This window comes from Acomys minous (assembly GCF_964271855.1).
Source record: "Acomys minous genome assembly, chromosome: 10".
NCBI lineage: Eukaryota > Metazoa > Chordata > Mammalia > Rodentia > Muridae > Acomys > Acomys minous.
In genome coordinates, this window is record NC_140491.1 from 121,230,389 (window position 1) to 121,244,469 (window position 14,081).

At 35.1% G+C, this 14,081-nt stretch overlaps 2 protein-coding genes across 2 annotated transcripts in view; both read right to left on the reverse strand.

Moving 5' to 3' along the window:
• The window catches only part of LOC311607389 (uncharacterized protein), a gene marked incomplete at its 5' end in the record, with an annotated part of 53,991 nt that extends 39,990 nt beyond the window's left edge, over nucleotides 1–14,001 (reverse strand). The window contains one exon of the mRNA XM_084799043.1: nucleotides 13,087–14,001. Coding sequence (XP_084655169.1) covers nucleotides 13,087–14,001 — 915 coding nt within the window. The remainder of the gene's footprint in view (nucleotides 1–13,086) is intronic.
• LOC311606834 (olfactory receptor 4C15-like) lies at nucleotides 602–1,537 on the reverse strand (the record flags this gene model as incomplete). Its single annotated transcript, XM_084798243.1, has 1 exon — nucleotides 602–1,537. One exon carries the CDS (start codon nucleotides 1,535–1,537, stop codon nucleotides 602–604), a length of 936 nt encoding a protein of 311 aa, XP_084654369.1.
• Nucleotides 14,002–14,081: the final 80 nt, after the last annotated feature.

Below are 14,081 nucleotides of genomic sequence, written 5' to 3' on the forward strand. Positions count from 1 at the left end.
TCATTGAAACTGACTTTAACTTTTATATCACAATCCAACTATTCAATTCACAGTGAAAATGTCATCTCACAAATGGATTTCTCACATACAATGTTAATGCATTATCTATAGAATTGTTTCATGTACTTCTCTAAAAGGAATAATCATGAAGGGCTTTTATTGTAAATACAGTTTTTCATTATTGTTTACATTAAGTTATCTAAGTATAATTAACAGATTTGTTTGTATAGACGTGTGTGTGTGTGTGTGTGTGTGTGTGTGTGTGTGTGTGTGTGATGCATGTGAACATGAAGGAAGTGGTGCTACTCATGCACATGCAAGCAGAGCCTTGAGGAGGCATTGAATATCCTTGTCTACCTTCCTGCCTCATTTACTTGAGAAAGATCTGGGACTGGGTCTTGAGCTACCTATATCATTCAGAGATTAGTTGTCCAGTTTATGGCTTGGGTATGCCTAATTCTGATTCGCCCACAGTGGGTTAAAAATGACCTACTATAGTTGGCTTTGGAGAAAACTGGTAAGTATCGAAACAGTCCTTATTCTTACACAACAAGTACTTCTGTCCACTAAGTCAGCTCCTCAGTCCTATAAGTCTGATGTTTTAATATTTATCAGGAACCAATATCAGTCTCTTCCACATTTTCCTAATGGCATTTATCATCTCCTTATTCCTGAAAGTATAAACCATAGGATTGAGCAATGGTGTCAGGACATCTGTAAACACAAACACATTTTTCTCAAATGAAAACGCAGATGTAGGTCGGGCATATATTAATATACAAGGAACAAAGAAAAAAACTACAACAGTAATATGAGATCCACATGTGGACAGAGCCTTGCGTCGCCCTTCAGAGCTATGAGCTCTCAGAGAGAACAAAATGACACCATAGGAGACGAGCAAAAAGGAGAATATAATTATGCAGATAGACCCACTGTTGGCAAACACCAAAAGTATAAAAATGTGTGTGTCAGTGCAGGCCAGCTTCAGCAATGGAAACAAATCACATATGAAATGATCAATGACATTGGGGCCACAGAAAGGCAATTGCAAAGTGAAGGCAATTTGTATGATAGAATGCAAGAATCCTCCAGTCCAGGCGACTCCTATCAGAGCGCCACAGAGCCTCCGGTTCATGATGGAAGAGTAGTGCAAGGGCTTGCAAATGGCCACATAGCGGTCATAGGCCATGGCTGCCAGGACAATAACCTCCACTGCAGTAAGAAAGTGCACAGCAAACACCTGTGTCATACAACAGTCAAACGAGATGGTCTTCCTTTCATAAACCAAGTCTACGATCATCTTTGGTGTGACAACAGAAGAGACACATGCATCCAGGAAGGATAAGAATGCCAAGAAGAAGTACATGGGACAGCCCAACAGGGCAGGACTGTAGACAATGGTCACCACAATCATCATGTTGCCCACAAGAGTTGCAAGATATACCAATAAAAATATAACAAATGATATTTTCTCTATTTGGGGGTTTTGTGAAAGCCCCAGGAGTATGAACTCATTGACAAAGCTCTGGTTATGCATGCTTTCCAGAGGACTTGAAAGAATAATGTATTTATGAAATTCTGCAATTATAAGAAAAATATATCATAAATTTATAGCATTAGCATCAACAATATGGTATATCTTTATGAAAATATTATCTTGATGCATTTTACTGCTATTAAAAATGTATTTTTGAAAATATCATTAGATTTCACATAGAAAAGACATTGAAATTATTGAATAATTTAAAATAGCCATAATTTTTAATATTTGGGAATAACACTTATTTGTGTTATGAAGCAAACATGTATTTCAATTTTCAATTTTTATCATTCTCTAAATGTTTTCTTGTAGTAAAATATTGAAAGGCAATTGGAAACCATACCTTGATAATAAAATAAAACTACACTTTCTTAGTCATGTCTACCATCCACATAGAACAAGGCAGAGTTGAATTATCTATAGTATTGAGTTGAAATTTCATCTAGCAATAGAAGAAGAGATAACGCATACTTTGGAAACCCTGGCAACATTTTAAATTTTGTTCCAAAACATGAAGTACATTAGAATTCAAATCAAGTAATTTGATATTAATAACACAGAAAGTTCTGTACAACAGTAACTACCAATAGCATGATGCTAATGAATAAGTTGTTGCAAATTCATTTTAATTCATCAACTTACAGTGTTACCAGAGCTTTATTAAAATGATGCTGCTGTCATGATAACTAAATAGAGTGAAAAATGCAACTGTACAGGTATTAGTCTCCTTGACAACAATATGTAACAAGTACAAAACTATTAACTAAAAACTGAAGTTCAAAAGAAATGAAATGTTTAAACTTGGATTTCAAGAGCCTACAGCTGCACCATCCATGACTTTTCCTGAGGATCAACAAGGCAGAGTGAAATTGTTTTAAGGTGAGAATTCAGTGAAGAGGTGACCTTTATACAGTTTCCCTCTACCTATAAATGTACTGCATTTTATTCCCTTGTCCATGTGTGAATCAGGTATTTTAATAAAAGCAACGAGGTAAAGGATGGAGAATCAAAAGATGATGAATCAATTGCCTGTATGATTATTAGTGGAAACTATACCTGAAGAATAGAAATTAGTTATTGATTGTGATTGTCAACAATCTCAATATATTACTTCTGGCACTGCTCTTATAACCCTAGGAGTAACCAGCTCACTTGTAAGTCCAGCTACTTCATGTGGGTCAAATATTACAGATGTTGAGCTCAATTTCCTCAGGGAATCACAGTTTAAAAGGTATTTTTATCTTCTTCTGAATATAGCTAAAATATTTTCACTAAACATATATTCTGTGTGAATAGCTGTATGCATGAATACACACACATTTATATATGTATGTGTTATTATGTATCTGTGAATAAAGTATTAATGTACTTATACAGAGAAGAAAAATTTGATTATTTTAATGACTGGCTTTTACAGAGAGCAGATAAAATTGCAATTAGGAGGAGAAGTATACTTTGAGACAACCATGATGTTCCTAAGGCAGTTCTTTAATAGTATATATAATATAAATTCTATTTCCAAATATAAATAAGCTACAGCAACAAACAAACAAACAAAACACCTTACAAAATCACTGTGCCACTGGATTAGGTAGTAATCCTTTAAGGTAGACTATGATGGTCACCATATAATTTACCAATTGTCATTCTGTGCAGAATCAGGATGGGTAAAGAACTGCAATCAACAATGAAATCACAGTGCTTTGTGCCCATGCATGAAATATTAGAATAAAACTTAGCATTTCTTACAATGACAATACATGGAAATAAAAGAGAAACTGCTCCATATTTTTTAGATTATTTTCTTACATATAGACCTTTACCTTTTTCTATAGAATGGGTCTGGTTACATGAAGTTCCTAAAATTTAATAAGCCTGGGGACATTCAAAATTCTTTTATAATAATCATATAAAATGGCGGAAACAAAAATATTGGGGGAGATATTGAGTATTAAAGGAAAAGGGATCTCAGATAATGATGCAAAACAGGAAAGATTATTTTATATCAAGTTCTTGCTTTTACATAGCCAAACCTGATAAGTTTATGTTTCCTTTGTATTAATTCACCAGGTAAAATTCTTGGTTTTATTGGTTGTAGTATAATATGGTATTTTCTTTTTTTCTCTCCTTTATTAATTTATTCTTGTTACATCTCAATGGTTATCCCATCCCTTGTATCCTCCCATTCTTCCCTCCCTCCCATTTATAATATGGTATTTTCAATGCATAGCATGGACCAATGTTCTTAATCAATGGTGAAATGAAATTCTAAATCTCATGTCCTCACTCACAGATATTCATATTTTAACACCCATCTTCTACAACAAAACAAAACAAAACAGAAAAACTGAGTGGAAAATTCCAAGGGAACAAGGGCAATGTTAACTTAAAATTTAAGTAAACATTAGCTTAATCTTCTGGGCTTACTTAAGATGCCTGTTCGTTCTGTTTGAACTGATACTGTCAATTTCCAGAAAGCAATTTTCTGAATTATTTTATGAAGTCAATAATGGACAATACAGTGCAGTCACTATGGTTTATGATCACAAGAGTTATGATTTTATATTACTGAGGAGATGATAAACCTAAATAGAAGCTGTGGCCTAAATAAATTCCTATAAGATAAAATGACTAATAGTTGAAAATTAAACTAAATACACATAAAATTTTAGTTAAGACCAATACTTTTTTATTTATTTCATGGTCTTGCCAAGTAACCTCATTAAAGTATTGTGGCAATGTCAAGTGACACTCAACAAACCGTAACCCGAAAGCATCTGCCTTACTTGTGTTCATCTAAAATGAGAATGGATACAATGTTAAGAAAATGTTTCAACATTACTTCACTCAGCTTCGGGAAGACCCAGGAGTAATAGGATGGGAGTGCATATGAACACGGTACATTGTATACATGAAAATTTCAAACAATAACTATATCTTTAAAATGGTTAACAAAGCAGTTTTGCTTGTAAACAGTTTGTGATTGAGAAACTACTAGATATCAGGCAATCTTGTGTCACCACGTGCAGCTAAATTCAGTTTTTAAACCATATTCTAAAAACCATAATTCAAGAATAACTTGTGACTATTGATACCAACATTATTTTAGCAGTGCCTACATAACTACTTTGGGATGAAATATTTAATCATTCAAATAAAAAGTATTGTTATTACAATGAAAAAATTACTTATTTAATACTTTTTTAAAATATTAGAAATTATTTCAGAATCCTATTTATAATTTTGAAAGAGTATTACAGTTCCCAAAGTGTACTCTGAAAAAAAAATGAGATGAAGAAATCTTATATTAAAGTACTGTGCTATCAAAAGTATCAATAAGAAACATGGAAAACATTTGTAAGGGGTATAATATGAAGATAAGAATCTTACACATAACTATTTATGCTGTACAAATAAAACAGTGAAATGTGAAAGGTGAAGGATTTTAATAATTTGTTAAGTGATAAAAATTAAATGTTCATTCTTAGGAATTTAAAAATAATATATAATCTAGAAGGGAACAGTAAATATGATATACTTCATTTGTAACACATACCTTGTTATTATCAAATTACTTAAAACTAAACATCAACTAAAGTTTTCCTTTAAATTTAAGTATTAAATTAATATCACAACTTAGACTCATTTTAGAAAATACAATGGTGTGCCCTATGAGTCTCACCATATGTCAGTACTATAAAAACTCTAAAGATCTATGTCTCTTATTCTCTATAGTATAGTGACCATAGGTCTTGACAAAGATTCGTTTGTTCACATCGCTTCCTTCCACATCAAAAGGACAGCAGGAAATAAGCTCTATCGTTGAGAGTGGAGAATATTACATCTTCTTTTCAAGTGTTGTGTTCACATAACTGTTTGAGTAAAAATAAATGAAGCATCCAAAATTTAAAGGAGTTTCTCTGAAACACTGTGAATTAGTGAGAATGATTCTATTTCCCCATGGGTTTTAGAAAATGCCTACTCTCATGAGATTCTAAGACTTACTGTTCTGTTCATTCAAACTTATAACAGCATTAATAATGCTTTATGCCCATCCAAACTTATGTTTTATGTTTTTAAAAATTGCACTAAGGCTATGTTTGCTAATGCTTTAGTATACCCTCTTTTCTAGTAAAGAACACAGTTTTATGATTGATAGAGTACAACACCTCTGTGCAGAACTTCTTTCAATCACAGGAATTTTTTTTTTAAAAATCAATCTGTCAAGAAAATATTCATTGTTTTGGGGAACACTATAAAATTTTTCTTTAATGAAAAACATCATATATAATAATATTAATAAAAATATTTTTATTTCCTATAAGTATTTTTGCATTATTTTTACTAATTTTAACTATTTCATATATGTTCATAGTTTATTATGATCATATTAACAATATAATTGTCTCTTCTTCTTTTCCAGTAGCTCCTCCTATATTTATATCTTTTTTTACTGATCTATGAGTTTAATTATGGTTGCTCACATGAACATGGATAGAAAGTTATAACTGAGCCATTGGAAATGCACTGGTGGCTGCACACATGTAGATATCTTTACCAAGAGCTGTTAAGTTCAGAATGGGTAGAAACTCATGAGTCCTTCTGCTATTCATAAAAGAATATTGAAGAATAAATCTTGTGTCAGTGTTGGGCAGGTATCTACAACCTGCTTGTCTAGGATTAGCATGGCCATATCACATCTAGGAGAGACTGTTTCATGGCACACCTACCAATCCCCAAGCTATTACTTTCTACATTGTCCACTATTTCTAGCTACTTCTTGATCTGTGAAGGGTTGATATAGATGTCCCACTTATTATGAGCACTGAACATTTACTCATTCTCAGCACTTAACTGAAGATGTCTGCATTGACCCCACACACTGTAAAAAAGAAGCATATCTGTCAAACCCTGAAAATAGTTGAGATATATAAATATGAATATTTTAAAAGTAGTTTGACATTTTGTTCATTTAGAAGAATCGTAGCAGTTTCTCTCTAAAGGCCTGTGACCTCACCAGCTATAGCAATGTGACCAACTTTCCATTACCAAGTATGTAATACCTCCTATAGCACATGTTTCAAATGCAATATGGCAGTGATTGATTACCCTCCAAATACTTAGGGCATTATCACACCAATAGGCATAGCTTGCCTGAAACATCCATGTTCTAGAACTCCACAGCTGAGGATGACATTTGATGTCTCTTTCCTTCTAAAAACCTGTATTGCATCTCCTAGGATTGCTAGCCAGAAGAAAGGATTCTCTCAGCCGCTCTCAAATGTGAACCCCTATGAAATTAAATGTTACACACTTTACATATACAAAGTTATAGGTTAAAGAGTAAATGAAAATAATAATGCCTCAGACAATCACCAAAAAGTGAGAATTAGTCAGAAGATCTGAGAAAATAAAATGCAAAATGTGAATGAGCTAAGATCCCAGCCATGGAATTCATAAAAAATGAGAGACACAAAAGCAGGAAGTAGATATGAATAATGTATGTATGTGAAATATTCAAAGAAAACATTTTGTGTATGAAAAGGAAAATGACAAAATGACTTTAAGCAAAGGAGTATATTTTAATGTAGGTTTTAAATTCTTTTCCTAAATTGTTTCATTCTGTTTGTTGTTATTAAGTGTAAGCTTGACCTTATACTATTTGATAATTTTATATATGCATATGTTTTGATCAAATCCATGCCCTCTAATTTTCTAACCCCCCTACTGCATCTTTCTCCCACTTTCATGTGATCTGTTTATCAACCCAATGAGTACATCTAGTGTTGTAGATGTGTACATGTGTGTGTGTGAGCATCTTCTGGGAGCATGGTTAGCCTTTCAGAGGCCATATCCCTAAATAAAAATGACTCCCTCCCACAGTATACACTCATTTCCAATGGTTCCTCAGTTAATGGAGGAACTTAATAATCATCACCTTCAGCTAAACTAGGAGGCTGCCTTGATCTTGAGCAGATGTTATACATGTAACCACAGCTTCTTTGAGTTCATATGTGCAACATCTCTATTGTGTCTTATACATACTCTTACCACAAATATTCAGTATAGGGAAACCCCATTTAAAATCCTCTTATTATATATCTGTTTTAGGAATCTTCTACACTAGTGGGTTTCTATGTTATGTTTTCTTCAAAAGTTTGAAATGTTAGTTATCTCTCCCCATAAGGCTTCCTATTATAGTTTACTTGTTATTAATTAACCTGTTTTTATTTTTATAATCTGCATTTCTTGTGACATATTTGGTATCATTATCCTCCTCTTCTATTGAAGTATTCCTTGAAGCATTCTATACTAAGTAATGATAATTTTTTATCTGTTTTTATACTGGCAAGGTTTTATTTCTTAAGTTTTATTTCTTCAGATAGTTTTTCTGAGTATGGTGCTCCAGGTTGACAGGTGATATCTCTTAGAACTTGCAGGGACTCCTTCAGACCCTACTGTTTTATAGATTTCTTTTTAATAGTCGATTGTTATTGTAATAAACCTGAGTTTATAAGCTATATGAATTTTCTCCCTTGCATCTTTTAATCCTCTTTTATTAGACTCTGGTTTTTTTTTTTTTTTTGTTTTTGTTTTTGTTTTTTTTTAGCTATAATAGATTGTAAAGAGTTCTGACTCTGGTCTTATTTGGGCTTCTGTATGCCCCTTTTTTACCTAGATGGGCATCTCTTTATGTTGGCTAAATATTCTTCTATCATTTTATTGAATGTATTCTTCCTGCCTTCATTATGATGTTCTTATCTATGCCATAATTTTCAAACTTAAGACATTTTTATTATTTCCAGAAACTCTCTAATATTCTGCTTATATATTGTTTATTATTGAAATTTACTGAATGAACCAAATCTTCTACTCTGTGTTCCAGCTCTAAATCTGTTCTTCACCTAATCTATTAGTGAAGCTTTACACTGAAGTTTTTACCTGGCATTTGAGTTTTTTATTTTCAGCATCAATTTAGTTTTATTCAGAAGTTATATATATTGGATTATATTTTCATACCTTGATTGTCCTTTGCATTTTGTCCAACATTTTGCTTCTGATCTATGGAAGAATATTCATATCTTTTTGAGTTGTTTAAATATACTTAAAATCATGATTTGAATTCTTTGTATGATCTTCAAGATCATCCTTTTTGAGGTTAGTTACTGTGGGGTTAGTAATTTTGAAAAATAGAGCTATGCTGTCTTGAAATTTTGTGCTACTATTTTTTCTACCCAGGGAGTTTTACTTCTGAAGGTTTTCTTTTAGGGAACTCACACTGAGGGCTTCAAGATATATCCTCAGCCATCTATAAAAACAAACCAAAACAACAACAACAAACAACCTCCCTTCTGTCTGTGTGAAAACACACTATCCAAGAGAGAACACATCCCTTGCAGGTATTCTGTGTTCCTATCTTCTTCTGGCATGGATCTCCAAATCTGGTTCCTCTATCTTGAGTAAGCTGAAATTAAAAAGATATTGGGTTCTTTGAAAGCAGAATGTGTGTTCTGAAAGCTTATGGGTTCTGGAGGAACTATATCCCATTGAGGGGCACTAAGAAGTGTTGTCCTAGAGAAGCCAGTGGCTAATGCATTCAGGCAGAATACACCTGGTTTGAGGTCTGCAGACAGGGATTCTGGTAAAAGAAGTGGCCAGTATAGCAGCACTAGGGTGCACCATAGCTGAGGAAACCTATGCGTTAAGTAGTTATGTTTACACAGCTGATTAGAGAGATGAAACTTGAAGGGATATGGGTTGTATGTGGGAAGATAAGGACAGAGCCTACCTGAAGGACAGGAAAAGGAGATCATAGAAAACTGGGCCAAGGAGATAGGATGAGCATACTTAGCTTGTAGTATGTGAGATAAAAATCTTGCAGGATCATAGTGGGCCTTTTCATCACTTATATTAAAATTTTAAAAATGTTACTCATTTTGTACATTAAGTACATACTAATAGAGTTACTAGTCTACATCCAGGATGTAAAGTGACTGAGTGAATTGTATGCATGAGGTTATTGTGTAATTCAAATACTGATTTCTGAATCTCTCATATCTAGTTACAATCCTTGTTTTGAGAATCTCTTGTCTCAATGTTGTGCAAACTCTGCTCTGCAATAGTCTCCTTGTATATCAATAAAGCAGCTTACAGCCAATTGCTGACCATGGGAGAGAATTGGGTTGCACTACTTGCCAGGTAGGGGAGAAGGAGGTAGAAGAGGAAATAGGGGATTTAGCCAAGGGAACAGGTTCAGGAAAGATGAAAAAGGTTCAGCCACAGGCTACCCTGATAAGACCTGATAGACTCTAGTCAGATTGTGGAGGAAGAGGGGGCCCCTGTCAGAGATATAAGGGAGGGGAAACAAGACAGAAGAGGCAAGGAGGTTGGGAATGGGAAGGGGATAACAGCATTTAGGATGTAATGTGAATAAATTATAATAAATGGAAAAAAAGAGAAGAAAAAAGTATACGCAGCCTGGTGTGTACAGTCATCAATTCTAGTGCATACCCAAAAGCATCCCCCTCAGCCAAAAACAAAAACAAAAACAAAACAGAAAACAGAAAACAAAAAAGAAAAAGAAAAAAACAAGTAACAGGGATTTGGGGAAAGATGTAGTCAGGACAGACTTACATTGCTCAAGATTGTATTGTAAAGCCTTAAAAACAAATGTAAAAGTGTCTCGACTGCTTCTCTGTTAGTCAGGTTAAGATATTAAACTAAGGGTCTAGGGAGCAGAGGATGGAAGGCTGTGAAACCAACTGAAGAGAGCAACCCAGGAGTTGGGGAGGATCAGAACCAGTCCTCACACCCATTGTGGCCAGATGTCTCCCAAGTTCAGGTGTGCAGCAGCCTGCACTCTTCCAAATACTCTAGCCAAGTACAGGCTCCAGGCCCTGTGGGCAACAGAGGATCAACACAGTGAAAGTGGTGAGTGATTGGACTGCTGGAATCAAAACACTGACTTGGAGCTTCTCACACTGAACAGAACAACCCAGGAGTTGGGGAGAATCAGAGAGAGAGAGAGAGAGAGAGAGAGAGAGAGAGAGAGAGAGAGAGAGAGAAAGAGAGAGAAAGAGAGAGAGAGAGAGAGAGAGAGAGAGAGAGAGAGAGAGAGAGTCCTGCCTGCAGCCAGACATCAGGGCCTGGGCATCAGAACCAGGAACTGCTAGCTACTTTCACTCTTCACATAGAACACTGACATATATGAGTTGAGTCCTTGGGGAGCAAAGGATCTGATGCAGCAAAATAGCTGAGTGAAAGGCTACTGGATCTCCAGTGGACAGAGCATCGAGGCAGAAACTAGAAACATAATGGACCTAACAGACATCTACAGAACTTTTCACCCAAACACAAAAGAATGTATCTTCTCAGCACATCATGGAACCGTCTCCCAAATGGATCATATAGTCAGTCACAAAACAAGCCTCAACAGATAGAAGAAAATTGAAATAATCCACTCTATCTTATCAGACAACCATAAACTAAACCTGAACATCAACAACAAACCCTAAAAACACAAGGAAACTGAACAATGCTCTACTCAAGGATAACTGGGTCAGGAATGAAATAAAGAAAGAAGTAAAATACTTCCTAGAATTCAGTGAAAATGACTGCACAGCATAATGAAACCAACAGGACACAAGTAAAGCAGTGCTAAGAGGAAATTCCATAGCACTAAGCGCCTTCATAAAGAAATTAAAGAGATCTTGTAATAGCAACTTAGCAGCACACCTGAAAGCTCTAGTACAAAAAGAACCAGATATACACAGAAGGAGTAGAGTGTTGGAAATCATCAAACTCAGGGCTGAAATCAATAAATTAAAAACAAAGACAACAATTCAAAAGCAATGAAACTAAGAGTTGCTTCTTTGATAAAATCAAGAAGATAGACAAACAGTTAGCCAAACTAACTAAACGCCAATGACAGAGTATCAAAATCACAAAATAGGAAATGAAAAAGAAGACACGATGGCAGATACCAAGGAAATCCAAAGAATCATTAGGTATTATTTCTAAAGCCTATATGTCACAAAATTTGGAAATCTAAATGATATGGACAATTTTCAAATCCTGCTTACCAAAGCTGAATCAAGATGATGTGAAGAAATTAAAATGTCTTATATGTCCTATGGAAAAAGAATCAGTCATCAAAAGTCTCCCAACCAAACAGAAGCTCAGGGCCAGATGGATTTATCTCACAACTCGACCAGAGCTTCAGAGAAGAACTAATATTGGTACTCCTCAAACTACTCCACAAAATAGAAACAGAAGGATGACTACCAACCTCATTCTATGAAGCCACAATTTCATTAATACCCAATCCACACAAAGACCCAACAAAGAAAGAGAATTTCAGACCAATTTACATTATGAACATTGATGCAAAAATACTCAATAAAACATCACAAACCAAATATAAGAACACATCAAAGGATGTGTTGTCCAGAGGTTAAGAGAACTGACTGCTCTTCCAGAGGTGCTGAGTTCGATTCCCAGCAACCACATGGTGGCTCACAACCATCTATAATGTGATCTGATATCCTCTTCTGGCCTGATGCAGGCAGAGCACTATATACATAAAAAACAAATAAATAATAAAAAACAACACATCAAAAATATCAACACCATGACCAAGTATGTTTCATCCCAGGCTTGCAAGAGTGGTTCAATATATGGAAATCTACCAATGTAATCCACCTTATACACAAACTGAAAGAAAAAAAACACATGATCAACTCCTTAGATGGCAAAAAAGCAATTGACAAAATCCCACATCTATTCATGTTAAAAGTCTTGGAGAGATCGGTGATACAAGGCACATACCTAAACATAGTAAAGGCAATATACAGCAAGCCTACAGTGTTGCCATTACTCAAATTTTGTTTAGGCAGCTCTATTGCTGATATTACATGTTGTACCTTACCTGTCATGCTAAGAAGAAAAAAATATAGCAATGTCTTGTACCAGTACACTTGAACCCTCTAACTCTTCTAATTTTTCTGTACTCTCTCTTTATATTTTTGCTAAATATGTTTTTGGCTTGTTTGGGTGCTTATATGTATATGTTCTCTGTATGTGTGTGTGTGTCTCTGTCTCTGTCTCTGTCTCTGTCTCTCTCTCCTCCTCCTCCTCCTCCTCCTCCTCCTCCTCCTCCTCCTCCTTTGTGTCTGTGTGTATGTCTGTATCTGTGTGCATGCAATGAAGGGGCCATTGCCAGTGTTCATTCATGTGTACACAGACCAAGAAAGGAAATTAATATCTTCATCTGGTTCACAATGTTTTATTTCCTTTAAACAAGTCTGTTGATGGACCCAGAATATGCTGTATTTCTGATAAATTAGCTGTCCAAAGTTTAACTACATCCCACTGGTCTCAGTAATACCCAGACTACATTAAAAGCACATTGTTGTACTTGGCTACAGACGTGGGCAATGGGAATGCAAAAACAGTTCTTATGGTTACACAATGCAAGCTTTAATTTTCCAACAGAACCATCTCCACAGCCTAATGCATTAATTATTTTAATATGTATCAGGAGTCACTATTAAACATCTCCATGTTTTTCTTATAGCATTTTTCATTTCCTTATTCCTGAAAGTGTAAACCATAGGATTGAGTAATGGTGTCAAGACATCAGCAAATATAAATACATTTTTCTCCAAAGAGAATGGTGATGTAGGTCGTGCATATATTAATATACAAGGTACAAAGAACAAAACCACAACAGTAATGTGGGACCCACATGTAGAGAGAGCTTTACGTCTCCCTTCAGAACTGTGGGCTCTCAGAGAAAACAAGATAACACCATAGGAGACAAGCAAAAAAGAAAAGATAATGATGCAGATAGACCCACTGTTAGCAAAAACCAAAATGACAAAAATGTGTGTGTCAGTGCAGGCAAGCTTCAGCAACGGAAACAAGTCACATATGAAATGATCAATAAAATTAGGTCCACAGAAGGGCAATTGCAAAGTGAATATAATTTGTATGATAGAATGCAAAAATCCCCCTGCCCAGGCCACCCCCACCAGAGCACCACAGACTCTCCTGTTCATAATGGAAGAGTAGTGCAAAGGCTTGCAAATGGCTACATAGCGGTCATAGGCCATGGCTGCCAGGATAATCACCTCCACAGCACTAAAGAAGTGAACAGAAAACACTTGTGCCATGCAACATTCAAAGGAGATGGTCTTCCTCTTATAGAATAAATCTATAATCATCTTGGGTGTGACAATAGAAGAGACACATGCATCCAGTAAAGACAAGAATGCCAAGAAGAAGTACATGGGGGAGCCCAGCAGTGCAGGGCTCCAAACAATGGTCAACACAATAGTCAGGTTGCCCCCAATAGTTGCAAGATAGAGAAATAAAAACACAACAAACAGTATTTTCTCAACTTTTGAGTTTTGTGAAAGTCCAAGGAGTATGAACTCGGTGACAGAGGTCTGGTTTTGCATGATTCATAGGAAGACAGTAAAAGTAAAGTCTGCTCGCATAAATCTGTAATAATGAAAAGATATCAGTTCACAAAATTTGT